The 12,882-nt window shown below is 42.1% G+C and overlaps 1 protein-coding gene across 1 annotated transcript in view; it reads left to right on the forward strand.

Annotated features, from left to right (window-relative positions):
* The window catches only part of GPATCH11 (G-patch domain containing 11), a 99,315-nt gene that overhangs the window by 38,733 nt on the left and 47,700 nt on the right, over nt 1-12,882 (forward strand). Inside the window, exon 3 of the mRNA XM_040429544.1 lies at nt 7,728-7,769. Within this exon, the coding sequence (XP_040285478.1) occupies nt 7,728-7,769 (42 nt within the window). The remainder of the gene's footprint in view (nt 1-7,727; nt 7,770-12,882) is intronic.

Genomic DNA, 12,882 nt, shown 5'->3' on the forward strand with positions numbered 1-12,882 from the left:
CTAGCTTTGGAAAAATTAAATACTGGATCCATTATTCCGGATGAAACTGGAAAGATGGATCCGGTATTTCAATGCAAAAGTCTAATAGATCCGTATCCAGAAAAAAAAGATATGCGTTTGCATACGGATTTCCGGATCCAGCAGGCAGTTCCAGCAATGGAACTGCCTGCCGGATTCTAACAACACTAGTGTGAAAGTACCCTAAGTGTAAAGTCACGATACACTGCAGTACACTATATAGTGTACTGCAGTGTATTATAGATCTTCAGTAACAAAGTGGGTCTGGGTAAAAAAAAAAAATTATATATTTTAAAAAATCTTCTTATAGCCGCACATTTTATAATTGATAAAATAATAGACTACACATGTTTGATATCACCGCGTCCGTAACGTCCTGATCTATGGAAAGGGTCATGTTACTTTCCCAGCACGGTGAAAGCCATTAAAAAAAAAAAAAAAAAAACTATGATGGAATAGAATTTTTGCCCACCTCACTTTCCAAAAAAAAGGTATTAAAAGTGATTAAGTCGTATGTACTCCAAAATGGTACCAATCAAACTGTCACCTCATCCAGCAAAAAATGAGCCCCTACATGAGACAATTGCTTAAAAAATGGAAAAACTATGGCTTTCAGAAAATGGAGACACAAAAACATTATATTTTTTTTCTAAAATGCATTTATTGTATTAAAGTGAAATAAATAAATAAAAAAGTGTACATATTGGGTATTGCTGTGTTTGTAACAACCAGCTCTATAAAAATATCACATGACCTAACCCCTCAGATGAACACCATAAAAAAAAGTGCCAAAAAAGCCATTTTTTGTCATCTTACATCACAAAAAGTGTAATACCAAGTGATCAAAAAGTCATAAGTACCCCAAAATGGTACCAATCAAACCGTCACCTCATCCCGCCAAAAATTTGCCCCTACCTTAAATGAAAAAAAATATGGCTTTCAGAAAAACCAAAATAAAAAATAAATAAAATAGACATATTAGGTATCGCTGCATCCGTAATGACCTCCTCTATAAAAATATCACATGATCTACCCCTATGGTGAATGCTGTAAAAAAACTAAAAAAAAAAATGTGCCACAACAACCATTTTTGGTCTACTTGCCCAATAAAGTGTAATATTGAATGATCAAAAAATATTATGTACCCAAAATTGGGACCAATGAAAATGTCAACGAGCCCCTGCACATGACAATCGGCAGAAAAATAAAAAAATGTCTTTCATAAAATGGAGACACAAAAACATGATTTTTTTTTCAACAATGCTTTATTATGTAAAAGTGAAACAAACAAATAAAGAAAGTAGACAAACTTGATATCATCGCATCTGTAACAACCTGCTCTATAAAAATAGCACATGATCTAACCTGTCAGATGAACATTGTAAAAAACAAAAAATAAAAACTGCCACAACAGCCATTTTTGGTTACCTTGCCTAACAAAAAACGTAATTTAGAGCGATTTAAAAATCATATGTAACCCAGAATAGTATCAATAAAACTGTCACCTTATCCTGTAGTTGCCAAAATGGGGTCACTTTTTAGGAGCTTCTACTGTAGGGTGCATCAGGGGCGCTTCAAATGGGACATGGTGTCTAAAAACCAGTCCAGCAAAATCTGCCCTCCAAAATCCATACTGTGCTCCTTTTCTTTTACGCCCTGCCATGTGCCCTTACAGCAGTTTACGACAACATATGGGGCGTTTCTGTAAATCGCAGAATCAGGGTAATAGATTTTGAGTTTTGGTTGACTGTTAACCTTTGATGTGTTACAGGAAAAAATTTATTAAAATAGAAAATTTGCCAAAAAGGTGAAATTTTTTGAAAGGCCATCTCGATTTTCTTTTAATTCTTATGAAATACATAAAGGGTTAACAAGGTTTGTAAAATCAGTTTTGAATAACTTGAGGGGTGTCGTTTCTAAATTGGGGTCATTTGTGGGTGGTTTCCACTATGTAAGCCCCGCAAAGTGACTTCAGAACTGAACTGGTCCTTAAAAAAATGGCTTTGGAAATTTTCTTAAAAATTTTAAGAATTGCTGCTAAAATTCGGAGCCTTCTAACGTCCTAAAAAATAAATACACATCTACAAAATGATGCCAACATAAAGGAGACATATGGGAAATGTAAAGTAATAACTATTTTGTGAGGTATCACTATCTGCCTTAAAAGCAGAGAAATTCATATTTAGAAAATTACAGATTTTTCCAAATTTTCTGTAAATTTAGGATTTTTTTTAAATTTTTTTTATAAATGAAGGTAATTTATATTGACTCAAATTTACCACTTTTATGAAGTACAATGTGTCACGAGAAAACAATCTCCGAATGGCTTGGATAAGTAAAAGTGTTCCAAAGTTATTACCACATAAAGTGACACCTGTCAGAATTCCAAAATTTGGCCTGGTCCTTAAGGTGAAAAATGGCAGGGTCCTGAAGGGGTTAATTTCACAATTCTGGTGAAAATGTGCATGTGATGTCCAGGTGGCTACACACTTTTGGTCATGAGATGTGTATTAAATATTGTAATTATGTTATGTCTTTATATACATGTGTGCATTGTAATGTAACGGTGTACTTTAGTGTGATGAAGCCCTTATTCAAAAAAGTATTTTCTTCTGGCTAGTAATAAGTCAGATGTGTTTGTTGCAGTGCTTTAAAGGGAACCTGTCATCAACGTTATGCTGACCTCACTGAGGGCAGCATAAAATAGTGACAGAAATGCTGATTTCAGCGGTCTGTCACTCATGAGCTAAAAGTAAGTGGTTGCTGAGAACCAGCATCATAATCATTGCAGCTCAGGCCTTGAAAAGAGTCAAATCTACCTGAGAAGAGTCATGGTTATTCCTAATCTCCTGCTCTCCCCGACCTATCTGCTGATGATTGGCAGTTTTCTCCTAGAGAGAAAGAGATAAAACTAGGTAGAAGACTGTCAGTCATCAACAGGTGGGCAGGGAGAGAAGGAATTCATGAATAACCATGACTCTTCTCAGGTGGCCGTGGCTCTTATCCAGGCCTGGGCTGCAATGATTGTAATGTTGGTTCTCGGCAAACACTTACTTTTAACTTTTAAATGATGACCACTGAAATAAACTCGCCATTAGTAAGGCCTCTATCACACGGGCGTCATGTTTTTTGCCCGGATAAGATGCGGGTGCGTTGCGGGAAAATGAGCGATTTATTTATTTTTTTTCGCGCGAGTGCAAAACATTGTAATGCGTTTAGCATGCACGTGAGAAAAATCGCCATGTTTGGTACCCCCTCCAGCCCTATTGCACTATGCATTCCGTATTCAGAATGCTATTATTTTCCCTTATAACCATGTTATAAGGGAAAATAATAATGATCGGGTCTCCATCCCGATCGTCTCCTAGCAACCGTGCGTAAAAATCGCACCGCATCCGCACTTGCTTGCGATTTTCACGCAGTCCCATTCACTTCTATGGGGCCTGCGTTGCGCGAAAAACGCACAAAATAGAGCATGCTGCGATTTTCACGCAACGCACAAGTGATGCGTGAAAATCACCGCTCATGTGCACAGCCCCATAGAAATGAATGGGTCCGGATTCAGTGCGGGTGCAATGCGTTCAACTCGTGCATTGCACCCGCGTGGAAAACTCGTGTGTGTGACAGGTGCCTAAGGGTAGCATGAAGTTGATGACAGGTTCCCTTTAAGGGCAGTGCTGTACTGTAGTCTCATTCCTGTGTGCACAGTAGTTCATTTTGCTCAGGTGAAAAAGCTCAGTTTATAGTAACATTTTATTGCTGAATTATAGTTTGTCTTCACAGACAGAACCAATCTGTCACATGTTTGACACTGCCGAGTCTACACAGTAGCAAACACCATACTTTTCCTATCTTGGCCTTTCTGTAGATTTTCTTTGGGACTTTCAGTGCATTGAAAGCAGCCGTTCGTGTTGTTAAGGTTAAGCTGAGTAAGTGTTATTTATGTCCTTAATGCTTTCTATTGATCAATGCGGCAGGTCCACGGTGCATTATAGCTATTATTTATTGCTAAGGGGCTACCATATTTTTTATTTTATGTCCATTTATATAAAGACAGATAAAAAGGTGCTTTGCAGTTCCAACTGACAAAGTGAAATACGTTCCACAAAGAGGCAAATAAAAATTGCTGTCTAATTAGTATGGGGAATGTGCCGTGCTACTGTCCACCTAACAAAATGTAAAATAAGAATGGAGCCAGCCGCAATATTTCACCGGGAAGACAGACCAATATCTGGATGAGCAGCCTGTCCTGCACATTGTTCCATCTATAAATCTGGATCTCCAGAAGCCGCGGAAGGTGGATTCTCTGTAGTCTCAAGGAGGGCAGTCTAGTGTTGTCTCATTGTTTATTCAGACTTGTAAATTCTGAAGAAGTATAACACCCTGGCATGGACAAATCAGTGTCTTCAAGTTACGCTTAAAGCCTTAGATCTGACTTTAGGATGCAGTGGCGATCTGCTATGCTGGATACTGCAACTCTGGTAGTCTGTTCCTCTGCCGGTCATTATTTCTACTCCGTTTATGAATGAATCTACAATTGGGTGTTTGTCCCTGCACAGTCTGACACTATTCAATCAGTGCAGCCAATGTCAGACCCCCACAGAGTCAGCAGTCGGACTTTCCCCCCAGATTAGATACTTATCATCTATCTATGGTGGAACAAGCCCTTTAAAGAGGCGTCAAGGAAGCACTAGCGTTTTTTCTGGATCCGGCAGGGTTCAGCAAAAATGCTTCCGTTACTGATAATACAACCATCTGCATCCGTTATGAACGGATCCGGTTATATACTCTGACATACCCAAGACGGATCCGCCATTGAAAGTCAATAGGGGACGGATCTGTTTTCTATTGTGTCAGAGAAAACAGATCCATCCCCATTGACTTGGGCTACTTTCACACTTGCGTTCGGGGTTCCGCTTGTGAGCTCCGTTTGAAGGCTCTCACAAGTGGTCCTGAACGGATCCGTACTGCCCCAATGCATTCTAAGTGGATGCGGATCTGCTCAGAATGCATCAGTTTGGCACCGTTTGGCCTCCGTTCCGTTCAGCAGGCGGACACCCGAACGCAGCTTGCAGCGTTTTTGTGTCCGCCTGGCCGTGCGGAGCCAAACGGATCCGTCCAGACTTACAATGCAAGTCAATGGGGACGGATCCGTTTGACGTTGACACAATATGGTGCAATTTCAAACGGATCCGTCCCCCATTGACTTTCAATGTAAAGTCAGGAGTCCCCTATTAATATATTATCAGATCAGAGTTTTCTCCAATCCGATGGTATATTTTAACTTGAAGCGTCCCCATCACCATGGGAACGCCTCTATGTTAGAATATACCATCGGATTTGAGTTAGATCGTGAAACTCAGATCCGACAGTATATTCTAACACAGGCGTTCCCATGGTGATGGGGGCGCTTCAAGTTAGAATATACTGAGAACTGTGTACATGACTGCCCCCTGCTGCCTGGCAGGTTCTGCCAGGCAGCAGTGGGCAGACCCCAGACCCCCCTCCCCCCCTGTATTTACCTCATTGGTGGCCAGTGCGGCCCCCCCTCCCTCCCCAGTATTAAATGTGACCAGTGCGGCCCCCCTCCCTCTATATTCATTGGTGGCCAGTGCGGCCCCTCCCTCCCTCCCCAGTATTAAATGTGACCAGTGCGGCCTCCCCTCTCCCCCCCCCCCCAATTAAAATCACCCCCCCCCCCCCCCATCATTGGTGGCAGCGGAGAGTTCCGATCGGAGTCCCAGTTTAATCGCTGGGGCTCCGATCGGTAACCATGGCAACCAGGACGCTACTGCAGTCCTGGTTGCCATGGTTACTTAGCAATTTTTAGAAGCATTATACTTACCTGCGAGCTGCGATGTCTGTGACCAGCCGGGCGCTCCTCCTACTGGTAAGTGACAGGTCTGTGCTTACCAGTAGGAGGAGCTCCCGGCCGGTCACAGACATCGCAGGTAAGTATAATGGTTCTATTTATTGCTAAGTAACCATGGCAGCCAAGACTGCAATAGCGTCTTGGCTGCCAATGTAACCGATCGGAGCCCCAGCGATTAAACTGGGACTCCGATCGGAACTCTCTGCTGCCACCATTGATGGGGGGGGGTGATTTTAATTAGGGGGGAGAGGGGAGGCCGCACTGGTCACATTTAATACTGGGAATCCGCACTGGCCACCAATGAATATAGAGGGAGGGGGGCCGCACTGGTCACATTTAATACTGGGGAGAGAGGGAGGGGGGGCCGCACTGGCCACCAATGAATATAGAGGGAGGGGGGCGGCATTGGTCACATTTATTACTGGGGAGAGAGGGAGCCGCACTGGCCACCAATGAATATAGAGGGAGGGGGGCCGCACTGGTCACGTTTAATACTGGGGAGGGAGGGAGGGGGGGCGGCACTGGCCACCAATGAATATAGAGGGAGGGGGGCCGCACTGGTCACATTTAATACAGGGGAGGGAGGGGGTCTGCCCCCTCCTGCCTGGCAGCACCTGATCTCTTACAGGGGGCTATGATTCGCACAATAATTGTGCGGATCACAGCCCCCTGTACGAGATCGGGTGCTGCCAGGCAGCAGGGGGCAGTCATGTACACATTTCTTTTAGTATATTCTAACTTGAAGCGTCCCCATCACCATGGGAACGCCTCTGTGTTAGAATATACTGTCGGATCTGAGTTTTCACAAAGTGAAAAATCTGATCTGTAAAAACCAGTTATGCAGACGGATCCGTTCTGAACGGATGCAAGCGTTTGCATTATAGGAGCGGATCCGTCTGTGCAGACACCAGACGGATCCGCTCCAAACGCAAGTGTGAAAGTAGCCTTACATTGTGTGTCAGGATGGATCTGTTTCTATTGTGCCAGAGAAAACAGATCCATCCCCATTGACTTGCATTGTGGGTCATGACGGCTCCGTCTTGCTGCGGTATGCTCTCCGGTATGAGAACAGAATGGAATGCATTTTGGAGCATTCCGTTCTGTTCAGTTACGTTTTGTCCCTATTGACAATGATTGGGGACAAAACAGAAGCGTTTTTTTCCGGTATTGAGACCGATCTCAATACCGGAAACTAGAAACGCTAGTGTGAAAGTAGCCTAAAATAAGTTGTTTCAGGAAGAAGCTGTCGATCAGCTGTTATCAGCAAAGAGAAACTGCATCTGGCTGTACATTTCCCTTCTATTCATTTGATTATTGTCTTCGATGCCAGCCATTCAAATGAGTGTATTCTGTTGACTGGCATGGACGGCCCAGAGCTTCTTTTCTTTCTGACTTATCGAGGAGGTCCCGACTGGAGCCCACTCCATCACAGTGCCTTACTGTTACTACTGTTTTGTACCACTGAGCATTAAGGAGCAGCTTGTCTTTCTGGGTGCACTTCAAGCCAATGTTCTAGTTCCCAATCCTGCATCCTTTTTTATGTTCTTCATGGTGACTGACATTTGTCTGATACTCTAGTGACAACAGAATATCCTGCAATGTACATTTTCTTTATTGCAACGGTCTTTTCTTGTTAGTTTTTTTCCCACTGGTTTTCTATTCCCAAATGTCAGAAGAGCCATACAGATATCGAGAACCGGCTTTATCTGTTGTCTTATGTACAGTTATTGGAGTGTACTTTTTCTTATTTGTATGGCGCAGTATAAACTGGGAAAATATTCCCCTGAAATAAAGTCTCAATAATAACTGTTGTATTTATTCTCTCTTTTTTATATAGGTGACGGCATTGTTGAACCGATTCCACTAAATATTAAAACAGGTAAGGTTCATCCTTCCTATTTCTTTCTATTATTTGTTGTTTGTATATGATACAATGCTTTTCTGATAGATGATATTCACATATCATCAGATAATATACAGACTATGACCCTGAATTATTAAGGGCTCTTTCACACCTGCGTTCTTGTCTTCCGGCATAGAGTTCCGTCGTCGGGGCTCTATGCCGGAAGAATCCTGATCAGTTTTATCCTAATGCATTCTGAATGGAGAGAAATCCGTTCAGGATGCATCAGGATGTCTTCAGTTCCGGAACGGAACGTTTTTTGGCCGGAGAAAATACCGCAGCATGCTGCGCTTTTTGCTCCGGCCAAAAATCCGGAACACTTGCCGCAAGGCCGGATCCGGAATTAATGCCCATTGGAAGGCATTGATCCGGATCCGGCCTTAAGCTAAACGTCGTTTCGGCGCATTGCCGGAGCCGACATTTAGCTTTTTCAGAGTGGTTACCATGGCTGCCGGGACGCTAAAGTCCTGACAGCCATGGTAAGTGTAGCGGGGAGCGGGGGAGCAGTATACTTACCGTCCGTGCGGCTCCCCGGGCGCTCCAGAGTGACGTCAGGGCGCCCCAAGCACATGGATCATGTGATCGCATGGATCACGTCATCCATGCGCATGGGGCGCTCTGACGTCATTCTGGAGCGCCCCGGGAGCCGCACGGACTGTAAGTATACCGATCCCCGGATCCCCACTACTACTATGGCAACCAGGACTTTAATAGCGTCCTGGGTGCCATAGTAACACTGAAAGCATTTGGAAGACGGTTCCGTCTTCAAATGCTTTCAGTACACTTGGGTTTTTCCGGATCCGGCGGGCACCTCCGGCAACGGAAGTGCATGCCGGATCCCAACAACGCAAGTGTGAAAGAGGCCTAAGACTGGCATGTGCTGCTCTGTTGTCAATGGGCCCCGTGTAGCCAGAGAAGGCATTTCATTTACAACAAGGAGCAGGCCTGGTCTTAGATGAAATGCCTCCTCCAGCCCTACCTACTCCTACCACGCCCTTTTTTCCTAAATTGGTGACAGCACCGTAAAAACACCACCTGCAACTAGATTTCATCACAGTGGAGTTAAAAATGTGCAAAACCCAGCTTTGTTACTTATTAACGCCAAAACCATGGCATAGGGAGATGATAAATCTCCCCCTATATTTATAAAGTAATCTTGGAAGGTTTGTAAGAATGCTTCAAGTGAAATCAGTCCCTTTTAACCCTTTAATGACCACACCTGAATAGGACTCAATGACCAGACGTGTTTTTGTAAATTTTGGACATATAGTGGTTCTGATCCTGTTTTTGTCAGGAATCCTTTCTTTTTTTGTTTTTCATTTGTATTTTATATATTTTTGCAACATACATGAATGCATTTGGAAATTCTTCAGGCCCTTTCACATTTTTCACTTTTCACACTTTATGTTGCGACCTTGTGCAAAAATAAAAATAAATCCAAGTTTTTGCCCATCGTTCTGTACTCAATACCCCATAATGAAAAAATGAGAACAGAATGTTCAAAATCTAATCGAATTGCTAATTTATAGAAAAGGAAAAGCTTAAATTGACATACGTATTCAGAACCTCTGCTCAGTTCCTAGTTGAAGCACTTTTGGCAGCAATTAGAGCCTCTAGTCTTCTCGGGTATGATGCCACAAGATTTGCACGCCTAGATTTGGGGATTTTCTGCCATTCTTCTCTGCAGATTCTCTCAAGCTTTGTCAGATTGGATGGGGGCAGTCTGTGGGCAGCCATTTTCAGGTCTCCAGAGTTGTTCGATTGGGGTCAAGTCCGGGCATTCACATCAGAGTTGTCCCTATGCCACTCCTGTCTTGGTTGTGTACTTTGGGTCATTGTCTTAATAATAATAATGATGATAATAATCTTTATTTATAGAGCACTTTACAATCAGGGGTTTCATGTACAAATAAAATCATAAATAACAGATAACTCAACAATTAAAATAAGAGGTATGAGGCCCTGCTCGCAAGAGCTTCCATTTTTTTAATTGATCCTGGATCAGGTTTTCATTTCATCTCTGTACGTATACGTTAAATGGGTGCATACAGTGGCATCAGTCACTATAGAGTTCTAGTGTAAAAAAAATTAAAATTAAAAAAAGTATTCATTAACACATACGTTTTTGCAGGACTCTATGGGATTAAAATGCGTAGTGTACTGCTCTTTTTTGTATCCTTTTTTCCGCCAATGTAAACATTAAACGTAGTGCAAAAACATGAAGGGAACTCAGCCTAAGAATTAGGCCACTGTGTTCTTGTACCCTTCTCCAGATCTGTGCCTCCACACAATCCTGTTTCTGAGCTCTATAGGCAGTTATTTCCCCCTCATGGCTTGGTTTTTGCTCTGAGATGATCAAGAGAAATGAGGCTAAATTGCAAATGTCATAGCAAAGGGTCTGAATACTTATGTCCGTGCAAAATGTTTGTTTTTCCTTTTTTAATAAATTTACAAAAATGTATAAAATTCTGTTTTTGCTTGCTCATCATAGGGTCTTTTGCACTTTTAGCACAAGACCACAAAATGTGAAAGAAATGAAAGAGTCTGAAGACTGCAAATTAATCATTAAAAGATTTCCGGGGGACACTAATCAGGTGATCACTGGGTCCAGTAGAGCGCTATGCATTGGACAGAGGAGAATGCAGAAGTGATAATAAACCACTTCTGTCTTCTCCTCAGGGTCTCCGGTAGATTACAGGAACTTTGTGCCATACATGTACGGCGCTCTGAATTAAGGCCCAGTTGGTCCTTATGGAGTTAAAAGACCACTAAACATTTAAACATAGAAATGAATGCCAAAAGTAAACAAGAATATTAGATAGTTGCCTTTACGGTTTGTTAGTCTGTAGCATTTTCTGCATGACTCAAACAACCCTGTAGCAATCTTACAGAAAGCAATACAGTTAATCTACAAGTCATCCGCTCAATCTTCACCTGAAAACGGAGGGGTGGGGCTTAATCAAGGGGCGGAGTTTATTTAGCCTTTGTCCTACTGCAGACATTACACCTCAGGGGGCTCCTCATGCAGCTTGTCACAGGACTGTAAGGAGGAGGAGGGCAACATGGGCGACCTCCTGGTATATAGAAACAAGATTTTATTAATATATTTGCCAGTTTTTGCTGTAGTATGAGGAGAAGGAATTTCAGGGATTTTTTTGTGCATTTTCTGTTTAGTGTTCCTTTAAGGGGCTTTTATATAATTGTCATCTGCATTTTTGCTAAAATGCAATGATTTCTGGATAGAATTAGCACGTTTGCAAAACCACAACTTATCGTGCTACAATAAACCCACAGCAAAACTTGCACATATGAGTACAGAAATGTGTTTCTTTTTCTGTGGTTGGGACCGGTATAGTTTTTTCTTTTAAAAGAATTATATTTAAAATGGATGCATAGAAATGCACATATTGCCTTTTAACACATGACTGTGTGCAGTACTATTTTTATAGCAATTTATCAAAACATTTTATTTCTTCCATTGGCTGGAATGTAAAAATATATATACAGTGGGATGCGAAAGTTTGGGCAACCTTGTTAATCGTCATGATTTTCCTGTATAAATCGTTGGTTGTTACGATAAAAAATGTCAGTTAAATATATCATATAGGAGACACACACAGTGATATTTGAGAAGTGAAATGAAGTTTATTGGATTTACATAAAGTGTGCTATAATTGTTTAAACAAAATTAGGCAGGTGCATAAATTTGGGCACCACAAAAAAGAAATGAAATCAATATTTAGTAGATCCTCCTTTTGCAGAAATGACAGCCTCTAAACGCTTCCTGTAGGTTCCAATGAGAGTCTGGATTCTGGTTGAAGGTATTTTGGACCATTCCTCTTTACAAAACATCTTTAGTTCATTCAGGTTTGATGGCTTCCGAGCATGGACAGCTCTCTTTAAGTCACACCACAGATTTTCAATTATATTCATGTCTGGGGACTGAGATGGCCATTCCAGAACGTTGTACTTGTTCCTCTGCATAAATGCCTTAGTGGATTTTGAGCAGTGTTTAGGGTCGTTGTCTTGTTGAAAGATCCAGCCCCGGCGCAGCTTCAGCTTTGTCACTGATTCCTGGACATTGGTCTCCAGAATCTGCTGATACTGAGTGGAATCCATGCGTCCCTCAACTTTGACAAGATTCCCAGTCCCTGCACTGGCCACACAGCCCCACAGCATGATGGAACCACCACCATATTTTACTGTAGGTAGCAGGTGTTTTTCTTGGAATGCTGTGTTCTTTGTCCTCCATGCATAACGCCCCTTGTTATGGCCAAATAACTCAATTTTAGTTTCATCAGTCCACAGCACCTTATTCCAAAATGAAGCTGGCTTGTCCAAATGTGCTTTAGCCCACCTCAAGCAGCACTTTTTGTGCTGTGGGCGGAGAAAAGGCTTCCTCTGCATCACTCTCGCATACAGCATCTCCTTGTGTAAAGTGCGCCGAATGGTTGAACGATGCACAGTGACTCCATCTGCAGCAAGATGATGTTGTAGGTCTTTGGTGCTGGTCTGTGGGTTGACTCTGACTGTTCTCACCATCCGTCGCTTCTGTCTATCCGAGATTTTTCTTGGTCTGCCACTTCGAGCCTTAACTTGAACTGAGCCTGTGGTCTTCCATTTCCTCAATATGTTCCTAACTGTGGAAACAGACAGCTGAAATCTCTGAGACAGCTTTCTGTATCCTTCCCCTAAACCATGATGGTGAACAATCTTTGTCTTCAGGTCATTTGAGAGTTGGTTTGAGACCCCCATGTTGCTACTCTTCAGAGAAAATTAAAAGAGGAGGGAAACTTACAATTGACCCCCTTAAATACTCTCTCATATTTGTATTCACCTGTGTATGTAGGTCAGGGGTCACTGAGCTTACCAAGCCAATTTGAGTTCCAATAATTAGTTCTAAAGGTTTTGGAATCAATAAAATGACAACAGTGCCCAAATTTATGCACCTGTCTAATTTTGTTTAAACAATTATAGCACACTTTCTGTAAATCCAATAAACTTCATTTCACTTCTCAAATATCACTGTGTGTGTCTCCTATATGATATATTTAACTGACATTTTTTATCGTAACAACCAACGATTTAT

Source organism: Bufo bufo, chromosome 4 (assembly GCF_905171765.1).
Source record: "Bufo bufo chromosome 4, aBufBuf1.1, whole genome shotgun sequence".
In the NCBI taxonomy this organism is placed as follows: Eukaryota; Metazoa; Chordata; class Amphibia; order Anura; family Bufonidae; genus Bufo; species Bufo bufo.